This window comes from Epinephelus fuscoguttatus, linkage group LG9 (genome assembly GCF_011397635.1).
Source record: "Epinephelus fuscoguttatus linkage group LG9, E.fuscoguttatus.final_Chr_v1".
NCBI lineage: Eukaryota > Metazoa > Chordata > Actinopteri > Perciformes > Serranidae > Epinephelus > Epinephelus fuscoguttatus.
Genome location: NC_064760.1, coordinates 20,755,408 through 20,768,334, shown reverse-complemented (window position 1 = coordinate 20,768,334; position 12,927 = coordinate 20,755,408). Strand labels below are relative to the sequence as shown.

At 39.8% G+C, this 12,927-nt stretch overlaps 2 protein-coding genes across 2 annotated transcripts; both read left to right on the top strand.

The window, feature by feature from the left end:
- Nucleotides 1–5,432: 5,432 nt before the first annotated feature.
- On the top strand, nt 5,433–8,801 carry si:ch1073-303k11.2 (LRRN4 C-terminal-like protein). Its single transcript, XM_049586369.1, has 2 exons — nt 5,433–5,584; nt 7,608–8,801. Exon 2 carries the CDS (start codon nt 7,610–7,612, stop codon nt 8,399–8,401), a length of 792 nt encoding a protein of 263 aa, XP_049442326.1. The 5' UTR covers nt 5,433–5,584; nt 7,608–7,609; the 3' UTR covers nt 8,402–8,801.
- A 1,206-nt stretch (nt 8,802–10,007) lies between these two features.
- tstd1 (thiosulfate sulfurtransferase like domain containing 1) lies at nt 10,008–12,761 on the top strand. The gene is made up of 4 exons (XM_049585674.1): nt 10,008–10,088; nt 11,925–12,053; nt 12,170–12,332; nt 12,552–12,761. Exons 1-4 carry the CDS (start codon nt 10,076–10,078, stop codon nt 12,604–12,606), a joined length of 360 nt encoding a protein of 119 aa, XP_049441631.1. The 5' UTR covers nt 10,008–10,075; the 3' UTR covers nt 12,607–12,761.
- The last annotated feature ends 166 nt before the right edge of the window (nt 12,762–12,927 follow it).

Sequence of the window (12,927 nt, the reverse complement as noted above, 5' to 3'; positions counted from 1 at the left end):
TGGCTATAAATAGGGCCATTCGCGTTTTTGTGTTGGCCACTGTACTTAGCAGCCCCTCTGCGACAAGCAGTGTTGGAGAAACACAGATTTTTTAAAATATGAAGCTGATTTATTAGTGGTTTTACTATTTTTTCACCTGGTCTGTTTGTTCTGGAGAGGAAGAGACCTCTGCGGATAATTTGGCTTCTAGTAAAAACCTGCTGAACGTCTTGAGCTTAAGTTATGAGAGGAAAAAGATGGGTGCACATTAGTGTTTGCTAGGCCAGGAGTCCATGTGCAGGGCCATTTGTGTTGGAGAGGAGGAGACCTCTGTGGATAATCCGGCTCAGAGCTAAAAAACTCCCTGAATATCTGGATCATAAAAAAGACGAGCACACATTTAGTTACCAGAGCAGATAGCTGAGCACACATTAGCAGGTGCTTTGGCTAGCAGCCTGTCCGCGATGAGCTGAACAGCATTGAAGACACTGATTCTTAACATAAAAACTGCTTTATTCAGTTTTTTTTTAATTCAGTTTAAATCAGTGGTTCCCAACTGGTCCAGCCACAGGGCCCAGATTCTTCCTTAGTCATGGTTAAAGGTCCACAGAGTTTAATATATTCAGCGTTATACTTGCGTTTGGCCATGTAGTCGAGCTAGTTTGCTGTCTCTGACAAGTAGCTGTCCATTCTCTCACTCATTCCACAGCAAGTAATGGCACTTCAAAGAGTGCATTTTACAAACTTGACACGTTTGTGAGTCACTTGTGGTCCATTCAGAATGCAACCACGACCCACCAGTTGGGAACCACTGGCTTAAACCATCAGGTCCGTTTGTTTTCCCATTTTCATCCACTTATCCAAAGCCGGGTTGTGGGGGCAGCAGGTCGAGCAAAGCACCCCAGACGTTGCTCTCCCCAACAACGCTTTACAGCTCCCCTTTGCCAGACAAGATATGTAATCCCTCTAATGTGTTCTGGGTCTGCCCCAGGACCTACCAATGGGACGTGCCCTACCATCCTACCAATGGGACGTGCCCGAAACACCTCCAGCAGGAGGCACGGAAGGCATCCTGATCATTTGCCCGAACCACCTCAACTGGCCCCTTTCGACATGAAGGAGCAACGGCTCTACTGTTCCTCTACGCTCCCTCCGGATGTCTGAGCTCCTCACCCTATCTTGAAGGCTGAGCCGAGCCATCCCATGGAGGAAACTCATTTCAGCCACTTGTATTCGTGATCTCATTCTTTCAGTCACTACCGATGTTGATGGACGAAGAGGAGTAGACCTAGACCTATCGCCCTAGATATGATATGCACCAATACACCAAAGCAAATTCCTCCTATGTGAAACCCAATCAACTGCATTCTGATTCTGACATGACCTTATGCAATCAGCTGGTGAAATACTTGATAACGACCACTGTACTGGAAATCTGAGAAACGACTTGAAGCTCAAAGTTCCTGCGTTGTCTTGTTCAGGAATGAATGTTGAAATGAATGACTTCGACTTCTGATAAGTCACAGCAACCTGTACCATGCAGTTTCGGGCAGGTTGTTCGAAGTTATCAGACATTGTGGACGGGACAGACGGGGGTGGAAGAGATGGTTGTCTCATGCAGCCAAAACAACTTGACGCTTGAAGCTGGAAAAACTGTAGATATGAGGATAAGCTCAAGGAGAAGCCCTCCTCTTTGATCAACATCTACAATGTCTTAACAGCACATGTACGTCTGAATTTTCCACTAAATTGTGTTCCGTAATAACTTACAATAAATACCAAGTTCCATGGTAATTGATGTAGCTGATGAGATATTTCAGACTGGAAAGAGATCACAAAAGCCAACAGATACTCATAGTTAAACAGTAAATAATGTTAAAAATGTCTTGGGAACTGTATGATTCCCCAAGATCTAAAACAGACGTATGATTAGCTGAACATTTCAGTCTCTTCCAAAAAGGGCCAATTTTCTTTTCCATTGCATATTTTCTCTTTCCTTCTATAGAAATATCTGGCTGGAAGCAGCCACCCGCCACTGCAAAACACAGCTGGGTGTGTCATCTAGCCAAGAGAGAAAAGATCATTTGGATGCAACATGCCCTCCATGTGAAAACAAGAACCAGGAGGTGCAAGCTATCACTGACGTCTCTCGTCTCCCAGGCACCGCCTTTTCCAATCAGTCCCATGTAGTAGATTTCAAAACTTCAGCTCATTCCCTAGAATCTCTGCAACAAGCAATACATTTTACAGAAAACTTGTTAAAGAGGACTTGTCACGCCTTCATTCATGACTCACCCTCATTCTCTTTGAGCCAGCACATGATGATAAAATTAACAATGATTGCCACAGACTGCAATTCAGCTCTAGACCCACTATAAATGTAATGTCATGATTAATTTAATTCAGCCCCTTTGCCAGTTTGGAATGAGCAAACAATGTGCTGCGTCAAGCTCACTCTGCAATTAGGAGACAGCTTACTAGTATGAAAAACTACACTCAGTGGTGGAAAGTAACTAAGTATTCAAGTACTTTACTTTCATACAAACTTTAAATAGTTGTACTTAACTTGATTATTACAGTTTTCTGCTACTTAACACTTCTACTCCACTACATTTCAGAGGGTAATATTGTCATTCCCACCACATTTGTCTGACAGTTTTAGTTACTTTTCAGAATAATAATACAAAGTACATTCAACAAATTAACTATGATGTAATATTGAAGATTAAGATAAAACTTTATTGTTCCTCAGGCGGGGTGATTCACAGGCTACACAGCAGGATAAAATAAGCTTCACCTTTACCAGCTGTAACTTTAAAGTGACGATGCGTGAATGAATCAATATTTATAATCCAATAATATAATGTATGTTATTCTGAAATTGGCCATTCTGCATTATCAGCACTTTTCGTTCTGTAAGTATATTTTGATGCAAATACTTTTGTACTCAAGTATATTTTTCAATGCAAAACTGCAATTTTTTAAATTTATTTTTATTTATTTAACCCATATTTAATCAGGTTATGCCCACTGAGATCTCTTTTACATGGGAGAATTGACCAAGTCAGCAGCATTTCAAAAAACGTTATAGCCGAACAACAACACAATAAAAATCATAAAAGATATACAGTAACATGTAGAAATATTGTCTCCACAATGACAAGAACCAACCGATCCATTCATCCTTGTACTTATGAGAGCTTTAAAGTCAGGCAGAGAGACCAGTTCACGTGGTTTGAACTCTTTTTGAAGGTTATTCCAAGAAAGAGGAGCAGAGTCAAGTCAAGTCCATTTTAATTTATATCACACATTTCATATGACAAGCGTAAACTCAATGTGCTTAAGATACATCATACATGACAAACATAAAATATCATATAAGATAACAGAGTGCTACACATATAAAAACAATCAGGACATGATAAAAAAAAAAGGTATTATTATTATTATTATTCTTAAAAAAGGGTAGATAATGACAATGATAATACTAATTCCTAAAACAAAAAATACACTTAAAAACCCGACTAAAAGCTTGTGAAAAAACACAAATGTATGAAGGGAGTTTACCCGCTATGGCAGTATGGTATTACTATTTTTACTAAAGCACGAGATGTGAAGACTTCACCCACCACTGTTTAGGCTACAGCAAATTTTATTCTGAAGTTAAGTAGGTTTTGGATTCTTTCACTTTCAGTCTTAAGACACATGACTTTGACGCAAATCAGACTTGAGTCACAACTTTGTGACTTCAGATGTGACTTTACAGTAGCAAAAAAGACTTGCAACTCAACAACACTAATGACTCCTGACTTCACATGAACTCAAGCCTTGTGACTTGAAAATACTTGATAATTTCCAACATGTTCAAAGACTAAAAATACATTATTTAGACAGTGTGCCGCACATCAGTTCAATTCCCTTTATTTCTTAAATCGACTCTTTTAATTTCATTTACACATAAAACATGCAACAGCATACAGTAACACACTAAGGGAAAAATAGACAGAAAATGTCTTTCAAATTTGGGAAGAGAAAGTTGTAGACATTATATGGACAGAAACATACAAAATCAATTTCTGTTGTGCTGCTGGTTAACAGTGCTGTGTGTGATGAAAGTGTCATGTCAGCACTACTTTTTTATGATTAAGTTCAGTCAAACTTATTATAACAAACGTGTTTTAACAAATATTAAAAAGCATTCACAGTGTTAGTAAATGTAATATGTTATTACTTTGTTTTTGAAATGCTGTTACATTTAGTGAAGAATGCATTTGACTTGTTTAGGACTCGAAATTCAAAGTTTAGGAGTACAAAAACTTACTAGCAACTTTGTCCCACTTCTATTAATCTTTAGCATGTACATGTATAACTAATTCATGCATAGAACTGAACACACAATATTCATACATCATTCTGAACACCAAATTCTCTCCCCAAAAATTTAATGCAGAAATAGTAATACATAAATCTTGTCCCTGCTGAACAATTAAAGTGGCCATACATTTAAATCTGTCTTCAGTGTTTATTCATCTCCCAGGGATTTATTGTTTCAGCCCTTTTCTTGTGAACATTTTATTAAATAACTTTGTCTTTATATGAACAAGAAAAGTTGATTTGTACATGCAAGTGCATACTCTCACAACCTCTCTTAACTGCGGTTTTCTTTACGTTGTTGGTTTTGCTCCTCCAGAAATTCCTTGTAAATGCACAACGCACTTAATAATAAACAGACTCAAATTTAAATGAAACCATTTATTGCAAGGCAAAGCAGATGTCAACAGGATGTTTACTGGTGTAGCTTGAGTAAGTCATTCGAGTTCTGAGGTTGGGAAATAAGGAGGCTCCTGCCCGGGTAGATTTCCCCTCATCAGTACAATGCGGGCATTTGGAAGAAGAAAGAACTCAGCCTCTTTGCCAGCTCTACCCCATAAAAGGAGGAGAGCAGGGAGAGCTTTTATCGTTCCCCTGCAGCCAGCTTGTCACAACGGGGACCACAGAAGATGTGGAGGGGGTCTATTATAAATACACATGCATGCATTCTTCACCCCCCACTCTGACAGGCACACATAAACACACTGAAGTGACCTTATGTCCTGTTGGTTTCCACGAGGACACCTGCAGAGTATGCAGGAAGTTTTAAAGGTAATCAAAAACAGGCTGCTGCACCTACGGATTGTTAAGCAAACACATACTGCAACAAGCACAAGCCTGCCTCCTGCTACTGCCCAGCAAATTAATATGCTGAGCAACACCCGGGCACATGCCCCCCCCACCAACCCCACATTCACTGTGCCGACACGCATTCTCTCAAAAATTCCAAACAAAGAAATATAAAAGAGCAACTGGTTGGAAGTTGGGAAAGAGAGGGTGCCGAGATGTGAAAAAAGACAGAGGAGCGAGGCAGAGCACGAAAGAGTACAGGGGGAGGGAGAGGCACCGAGGGGAGAAAATGAGGGGGTGTTGAGGAGGAGGGGAGAGTCTGAGAGAAACAGCTTAAGACAGTGTGAGAGCTGAGGGCTGTAGTGAGTACGCTGTGAGAGAAGACAGAGACAGAACAAGAGAGACAGAGTACAGAAGACTTTAAGTATCCACCACCATCAAGCAGGTACAGTAAACCATTTCTTACACTTTATTTCCAGTCACTATTATGACTATTCTGATATGTGCTGACTACAGGCAAAACACTGGACTGGTTTGGTGTTTACCTTTAGAGTTTTAGTCATTTAAGTCACGAGAACAGATGTTCGAACAGTACTGCTGTGTCAAGTGAAAATCCATATGTGCTCCAGCTCTGGGTTCCCACAGAACTCTTGGCGCCAGGAGACAGTGGAAATGCTGATTGGGTCACCCCAATAGTTGTATTTCTTTCTTCCAGCACTCAGCATTTATTTATCTAAGGCTGTTTACAGGATGGAAACTAAAACACCGCAAATGTTTGATTATACACAGATTCATTTCCAAGCTGTAAACTTTGGTCGAGTAGCCTCTCAGTCAACAAGACAAAGAAGTTTGATATACGTCAGGCTCAGCAAACCTTTCTTGTCTTCTGTCACAAGGGGAAAATATCTTTAAGTCTCATATCTCTTATCCTTAGTATAACTGTGGATCCCTGTTGCCTTGTTTATTTTTGTCTGCTATTGTAACCAAGTTCTGTATTTCCATTTCTGTGTTTTGACGCAGTTATTACGTCGACTACTATGACTTTAGCTTCTTGATTTCAGTTCCTTTATTGCTCCTCATCCACACTTTACATTTCTTCTGAAGCAAATAAGGAAATTATGAGAAATTGAAGGTTTTATCTTAAAGGAGCAGTGTGTAGGATTGAGTGGCATCTGGCAGTGAGGAATGCAAATTACAAACAGCTGAACCTTCTCCAAGGTACCAAGGGTGCACTCCCCATTAAGATATCTTCAGGTCTCTTCCTCTCCAAAACAAACAGACCAGGTGATTAAACTGGTAAAAACACTGAATTTAGCAGTTTTATATCAAAATTACATGTTTCTTCTAATCGTCTTATGTCAGCAGCTGTGTGTCAGGTTCAGTGGAGCCCGATAACTCATAGAGAAACTAACTCTGTTGAACGTAACTCATGATTCAGGCCCTTGAACAGATAATTCTGATGTGTGTGTTGTCGACGAAGCAGTCAACGTGTTTTGCGGGCCACCAGCACCTGCTTATTTGTGCTTACTTTTGTTCTCTGATAACTTAAGATCCAGGCATTCAGGAGGTCTTTGGGGAGCAGAATTATTTGCGGAGGTCTCCTCCTCTCCAAAACAACTGGAATTGGTGATTTAAACCGGACAAAACACTGAATGAGGCAGTTTTGTGTTAAAAATCAGTGTTTCGTCTGATCTTCTAATGTAAGCAGCTGTGCGTCATGTTCAGTGGAGCCTAATAACTCATAGAGAGACAGGCTTTATCAAATGTAACTCATGATTCAGGCCCCTGAACACATATTCTGATGTGTGTATTGTCGATGAAGCAGTCGGTGTGTTTTTGGTCAAAATTAGAGCTGATAGTAAAATAGTAAAAGCTGATATCAAAGCTGAAAGAGTCAGACGGAGTTTTTTATAGAGAGCAGAGTTAGCCGCAGAGGTGTCCTTCTCTCCAAAACAAGTGGATCTGGTGATTTAAATTGGTAAAAACACTGAATGAGGCAGTTTCGATGCCGTTTGGCACGGAAGGGCTGCCAGCTAGAGTGGCCGATGCAACCACAAAAAGGGCCCTATCTGGAGCCAGTGTTTGGTGTGTCCGTTCTGGGCTACTGTAGAAACATAACAATCCAACATAGCAGACTCCTTGGATGCGGACTGCTCTTTATGTAGATATAAACATCATTCCAAGGTGACAAAAACATGAAGATTCTAATTTTCAGGTGATTATACACTAAAAAATTTACTAATAATATTATATTCCATTCCTGCCAATATATCCCCTTAGATCCTGCACACTAGGCCTTTAAGATATGAGGTTAAAAGAAATTAATAGACCAGTGAAGATGTATGTCCTCTCTACAACTGCATGGATACACATACTGTGCCAGTGATCCATCTATATCCTTTTTCTGTGTTTGCAATGACTAATATTCTTTAGAATTCATTCTCATCTTTTGTCATTTCTGTCCATAGAGATGATGTCACTGTTCAGGAACCTTGCTGTGCTTCTCCTTTTCCTGGGAGCCTCGCCTCTCCTCCACTCCCACCTCTCCACTCATGCCGCCTCTACTTCCCCTCCTGACACTCACCGGCAGATCAAATACACTGCTATGGGCTCAGACGATGACTATGATGACGATGATGATGACTTCTTTCACACACGCATGCCCTCTACTGAGGTGGTGAACTCCGTGAAGAAAACTGTCCTTCTTCAGGCACCCCAGTTCTGCCAATTCAACCCCTGCTCAGAGAATCAAGAGCCCTGCGACCAGATTTCAGAAAGGACTAAGTGCCTCTGTCCCGGGGTCAGCAGGGCTGATGAGCCTCCTCATGCACCACGTATTCAAGGGCTGCTGCCAGTCAGTGAAGGGGGTGACAGAGGGAAGATAGAGGTCCAGTGGTGTGCTCCATCTTCTGTGGTGACCGCGTACAGAGTGGTGATAGAAGGACGTGAACCCCTGCAGTTTATGGACGTTTCACGACGAGGTTTGCTCGAATCTTTGGAAGCTGGGACCAAGGTGTGTGTGGCAGCGGTGAACAATGCAGGACAGAGCCCCCCATCAGAATTCTCCTGTAAACGCTATGACCCTCCTGAATCTTCTGACCATAAACTGCTGGCTGGGATTATCGGAGGAGGAGTCGCCCTCCTTCTGCTCCTCATCATCGGAGCTGTGATCATCTGGATGCATCAAATGCGTAAAAAGGCAAAAAGAGACTCTGCTGATGGACTTGGGAACCCTTCTTACAGCACAGAGGGGACTCTGTGATCCACATCAGCACAGACAATCCATCCCACTTACACTGAACAGGCCCCTGGACACAGGGGGCACAGCAACGGTGTAATCATGACCAAGAGACAAACAGTTCTGGGGTGGTGTTGTCATTGATTACAGAACAAAGAACTTGTTTACACTCCTGTTTAAAGGAATATGTAAACATACTTGGGGATAGAGGATTGGTGTTCATTGAATAACACTAACAAATGAGTCATTCTGTGATTTTGTGGTAGAACTACAGGTTTATTTGCTGGCAAATTTAACCTTTTTAGGTCTGTTGTAGTGTTTTTTAATCTTATCATGGCCGAATTTCATTGTAAATATTAATTTCTAGGTACTGACTTTTGTAATAAACTAAAAGATATTTTTAATAAAAACATTTGTAAAATGGCTTGGCTGAGTGTTTGCTTTTATCTGAAAGGTTTTACACAGGCCTACATTTTATAACCTACAGCAGGGTGACAATTTAATGAAAAAGAACAGCTTTAATGTCCCTTAGGATCAAGTCTCTGCAGCTTCATTGGAGGGACAATTGAACCATTGGCCTAAAATGCCCCGTATATGTTGGTATAGGTTGAGGTGCGGTGACTGCAGAGGCCAGACCATATGATTGTCATCATTTTAACCCTCATCACCAGTCATTGACCCTTTATAGGCTGTATGGGAACACTGGCATTCTCATTTATTCATATTTTAACTCTGTTATCCATCTGTACGTGGTTCTGGAAAGTATTAAAGTGGTTTATCTTTATTTCAGTAATTTCATTTTGTGTTATCTTATACTTCTCAAGTTCATTTTAGATGGGAATTTGTTTTAAATCTTACCACCAGTCTCAACAAACCTTTCTTGTCTTCTGTCAAAAGGGTAAAAAAAAAACCTTAAATCTCTTATATCTCATCCTTAATACCACTATGGATCCTTGTTCCCATGCCTATTTTTGTCTGGTATTGTACCAAGTTCTTTATTTTGGTTTCTGTGTTTTGATGCTGTAACTACTACTACAACGACTTTAGCTTATTGATTTCAGTTCCTTTATTCCACCTCATTCACACTTTAGATTCTCTCTCAAGGAAATAAGGAAATCATAAGGAACTGAAAGTATAATCTTGACATACAAGGTTATTAATACTTTTAACTATCGCCTACTTTACTTATTAAACAAATCATCAATTTACAGAATATGATGCATTTTTATAGACTGAGCTTTTTAGGGGGATATAAAGTTGCTAAAATTAGCTCAACCTCGACCAGCTACAACATTAAAATGACATGGTAATGGATCAATACTAATTCAGTTGATGTATATACAGTATATTGTAACGCTCTGAAATGGGCCATTCTGCCTAGGGAGTACTTTAAATACTTAAACTATATTTTATTTATAATACTTTTCGTGAAAATTTGAATGCAGGACTTTTAACTGTAACATTTTAAGTCTGCTGTCTGTATTTTCATCTCAATCCTACAACAGTCCAACTTCGACTTTTATTTTGAAAGTCTACTAGCTCTGCTTATGGGGCGTTGATTGGCTAACGGCTGGAGAATTTCAAGCTAAGTCCCGCCTCCCCTCGGCGTCTTAGCCAATGACGTGTCACTAAACAATATGAGGAAGATGTCTTTCATTGTAGTAAGTCGTTTGACGTTATCATTCATATACAAGCAGGATGGCGAGTCCGGGTGAGCCTTCTTTCTACCTCTCACGCTGAAACAAGACTCATTTAACTAACTGCAGCTTATCTGTACTCTAATAACGATATAGAACATTCTTAATGTTGGTTAGTTAGCGCTAAAGATTTAGCTAATACTCGTTTAGCTAGTTAGTGAGTACCTGTCGCAGGTAACGTTAAAGTGGCATTAACAGGAGCTATATTAACGATTAATGTTGACGGTGGGTGCTTAGTTGTATTAAGATAACTGTCACGCGCACAGATTATCTAGCTGATAAATATTAAATAAGTAAACAAATTGATTAATGTATGAATGTTTACTAATCATTTCTTAATATGCATAATCAGAATGACTCAGCACAATTAAAGTGTTACTGTGCTCAAACCGGAAGTTACAAGTCTCTCCAGGGAATGGCAGTTTGTAACCCAAGCAACACCCAACAAACTGATTTAATAAACATGATGAGTGTATTCACACCATAACCTGTTACATCAAAGGCCAGTGGGGTTATTGTGCCTTCACTCCTTATTTTTGAACACACACACACACACACACACACACACACACGGTCTGATAAGAAAAAGTATGTGTGCCAACATGAGGGAGCAATCTTCTAGAGAGGAATGTACCCTTAAGGTGGAGGTGGACATCATGAGTTAAAAAAAAAAAAAAAAAAAAAAAAAAAATCGGCATTCAGCTCCTTATCCCAGACTGGCTCCAGATGTCCTTATTCATCACATCAACTATTCTCAACTAATTAAAACCAAATGGCACTTTAATCTGTTTTGTTCTCCTGATACTGATTCTGATACCTCAAGATATTTTCCAAGTACAAGGCTTAATACTAGTGCTCACTTTTTCCCTAAATTCAAAATCTGTATACCCCATTGTGTGGAACCTATTGGGATACTTTTTATGTGAGGTATTGATGGGGGAACCAAGTATGATGACATTTAATAACACTGACTAACAAACTATAGGCTATTTAAAGATATATTATGTAACTTTTTTTTGCATAAAATGTCTGAAAACAACTAGACCACTGTTATGTATTTTGTTTAGGTGTGTACTTACAAGGTTCCAAACATTTTCAACAATGTTCAAACTCAGAGAAATCTGTAAATTTATTGATTTGGTCACCTGTTGGTCACGTCATGTCCCCTTTGCACATGCATCAGGGTTGTGGTTGTCTGCCAGAAGCTGTCATAAATGGACTTTTTATGGAGTTTTAAGCCTCATTGTTACAATTTACTTTTAAAATCTTGTTCGTTTTTTAACTATATGTTTTAACCGGATGAAGGATTTTAGTCATTGAACATTTAAATCATAAGTTATCAGAGAAACAAGCTAAGCAAACCTAAGTGGCAATTTGGCTTCAGCCCCTGCTGTGCCGAACAGCGTCAGAGAAACACTGATTTTTAGTGTGAAACTTCTTTATTCAGTGTTTTTAGCAGTTTTAATCACCTGGTCCATTTGATTTGGAGACATCTGCTGATAATTCGGCTCTCAGTAAATATGATGAACACTCAAGGAATCCTAACCAGGAGAAACTGACCGCAATGACAGCATTGAGACCCCATAGCGGCAGAAACTTACATATTGTTCCATCAGTGTTGATTGTACCACATCATGAGTGTGATTATTATCAGGCTGTATGCACTCTTGTACCACAGTGTGCAGGTGCACACACCAGAGAAAGAATGGTTAGTAATGAAATCTCATGTCAAACTGGTATCTGACTGACCTGTGTTAATTAAAAAAGTGAATGCTGCAGTTTTCTGGGAGTTCAACAAAGGCTTATCAGACTTAGCAGAGCCTTTAATGTGTTTTCTCTCTCATTGCCAGTCACCAAGGAGATCTCCTATGAGGATCTGAAAGCTCTTCTGGGAAAGAGTCAGAATCTCCTCCTCATTGATGTTCGCACTAAAGAGGAGTTTGATAAAGGACAAATTCCAGGATCCATTCACATGCCAGGTGAGCTTCATTTAAATGCCTTTTCACAGAGGGGAAAAGATCTGTTCATCATCTGTCATTTATTTCATCTTGAAATGTTTTTCTGCCTTCTCCTCCTCCTGCCTTTATTCATCCAGTTGATACAGTAGAGACTGCTCTTGCACTGATGCCAGAAGAATTCAAGGCCAAGTATGGAGTAACCAAGCCACCGTTGGATGCGCCAGAGCTGGTGTTTCACTGCCAGATGGGCAAGCGAGGGGGAACGGCCACAAACAAGGCCTCCGAACTTGGATACGTGAAGTGAATAAGTTATTGGTTACTATACATTATATAGGACACACACACACGTGCACATACATACAGCCCGTCTTGTTTTTAAACAGACAGCCCAAATCAACAACTTGTGTACACTTGAGAACAATTTTGTGTACTCTGTTCACTCACAGAAATATTGCCTTCAAGCGTTGGCTCTACATGTATCACTTCTTCTTATTATTGTCTCTCTGTTTTCTGTTTCAGTGCACGTAACTATGCAGGGGGATACAAGGAGTGGTCTGCGAAAGAGGGAAAATGATTCCCGCTAAAGGAAGCCTCTCATTATACAAATAGGCACTTTGAAAGCTAGACAGACAAAATGTTTTTATAGTGTTTTATTTTCATACTTTGTTTTCATACATACTAACATGTTTGAATAGATACAAATAAAGTAAATTATGCTATCTACTCAGATTGACATGTGTTTGTGGGGCTCATTTGCATGAGATGAATGTCTAAACATGCAATAACAGGAGAAAAAAAACTCCTTTTTGCATGCTACAAAGATTTACACAGTGGTCAGTGATCAAATGTAGTACAGACAGGATACAGCACCAAAAAGTCAGCTGAGGAAGACTGT

Coding starts and splice junctions, on each gene's coding strand:
- si:ch1073-303k11.2 (XM_049586369.1), top strand. CDS start 7,610: ATGATGTCACTGTTCAGGAACCTTGCTGTGCTTCTCCTTTTCCTGGGA.
- tstd1 (XM_049585674.1), top strand. Junction 12,054..12,169: donor AGGATCCATTCACATGCCAG/GTGAGCTTCATT, acceptor TTATTCATCCAG/TTGATACAGTAGAGACTGCT. Junction 12,333..12,551: donor TCCGAACTTGGATACGTGAA/GTGAATAAGTTA, acceptor TTTCTGTTTCAG/TGCACGTAACTATGCAGGGG.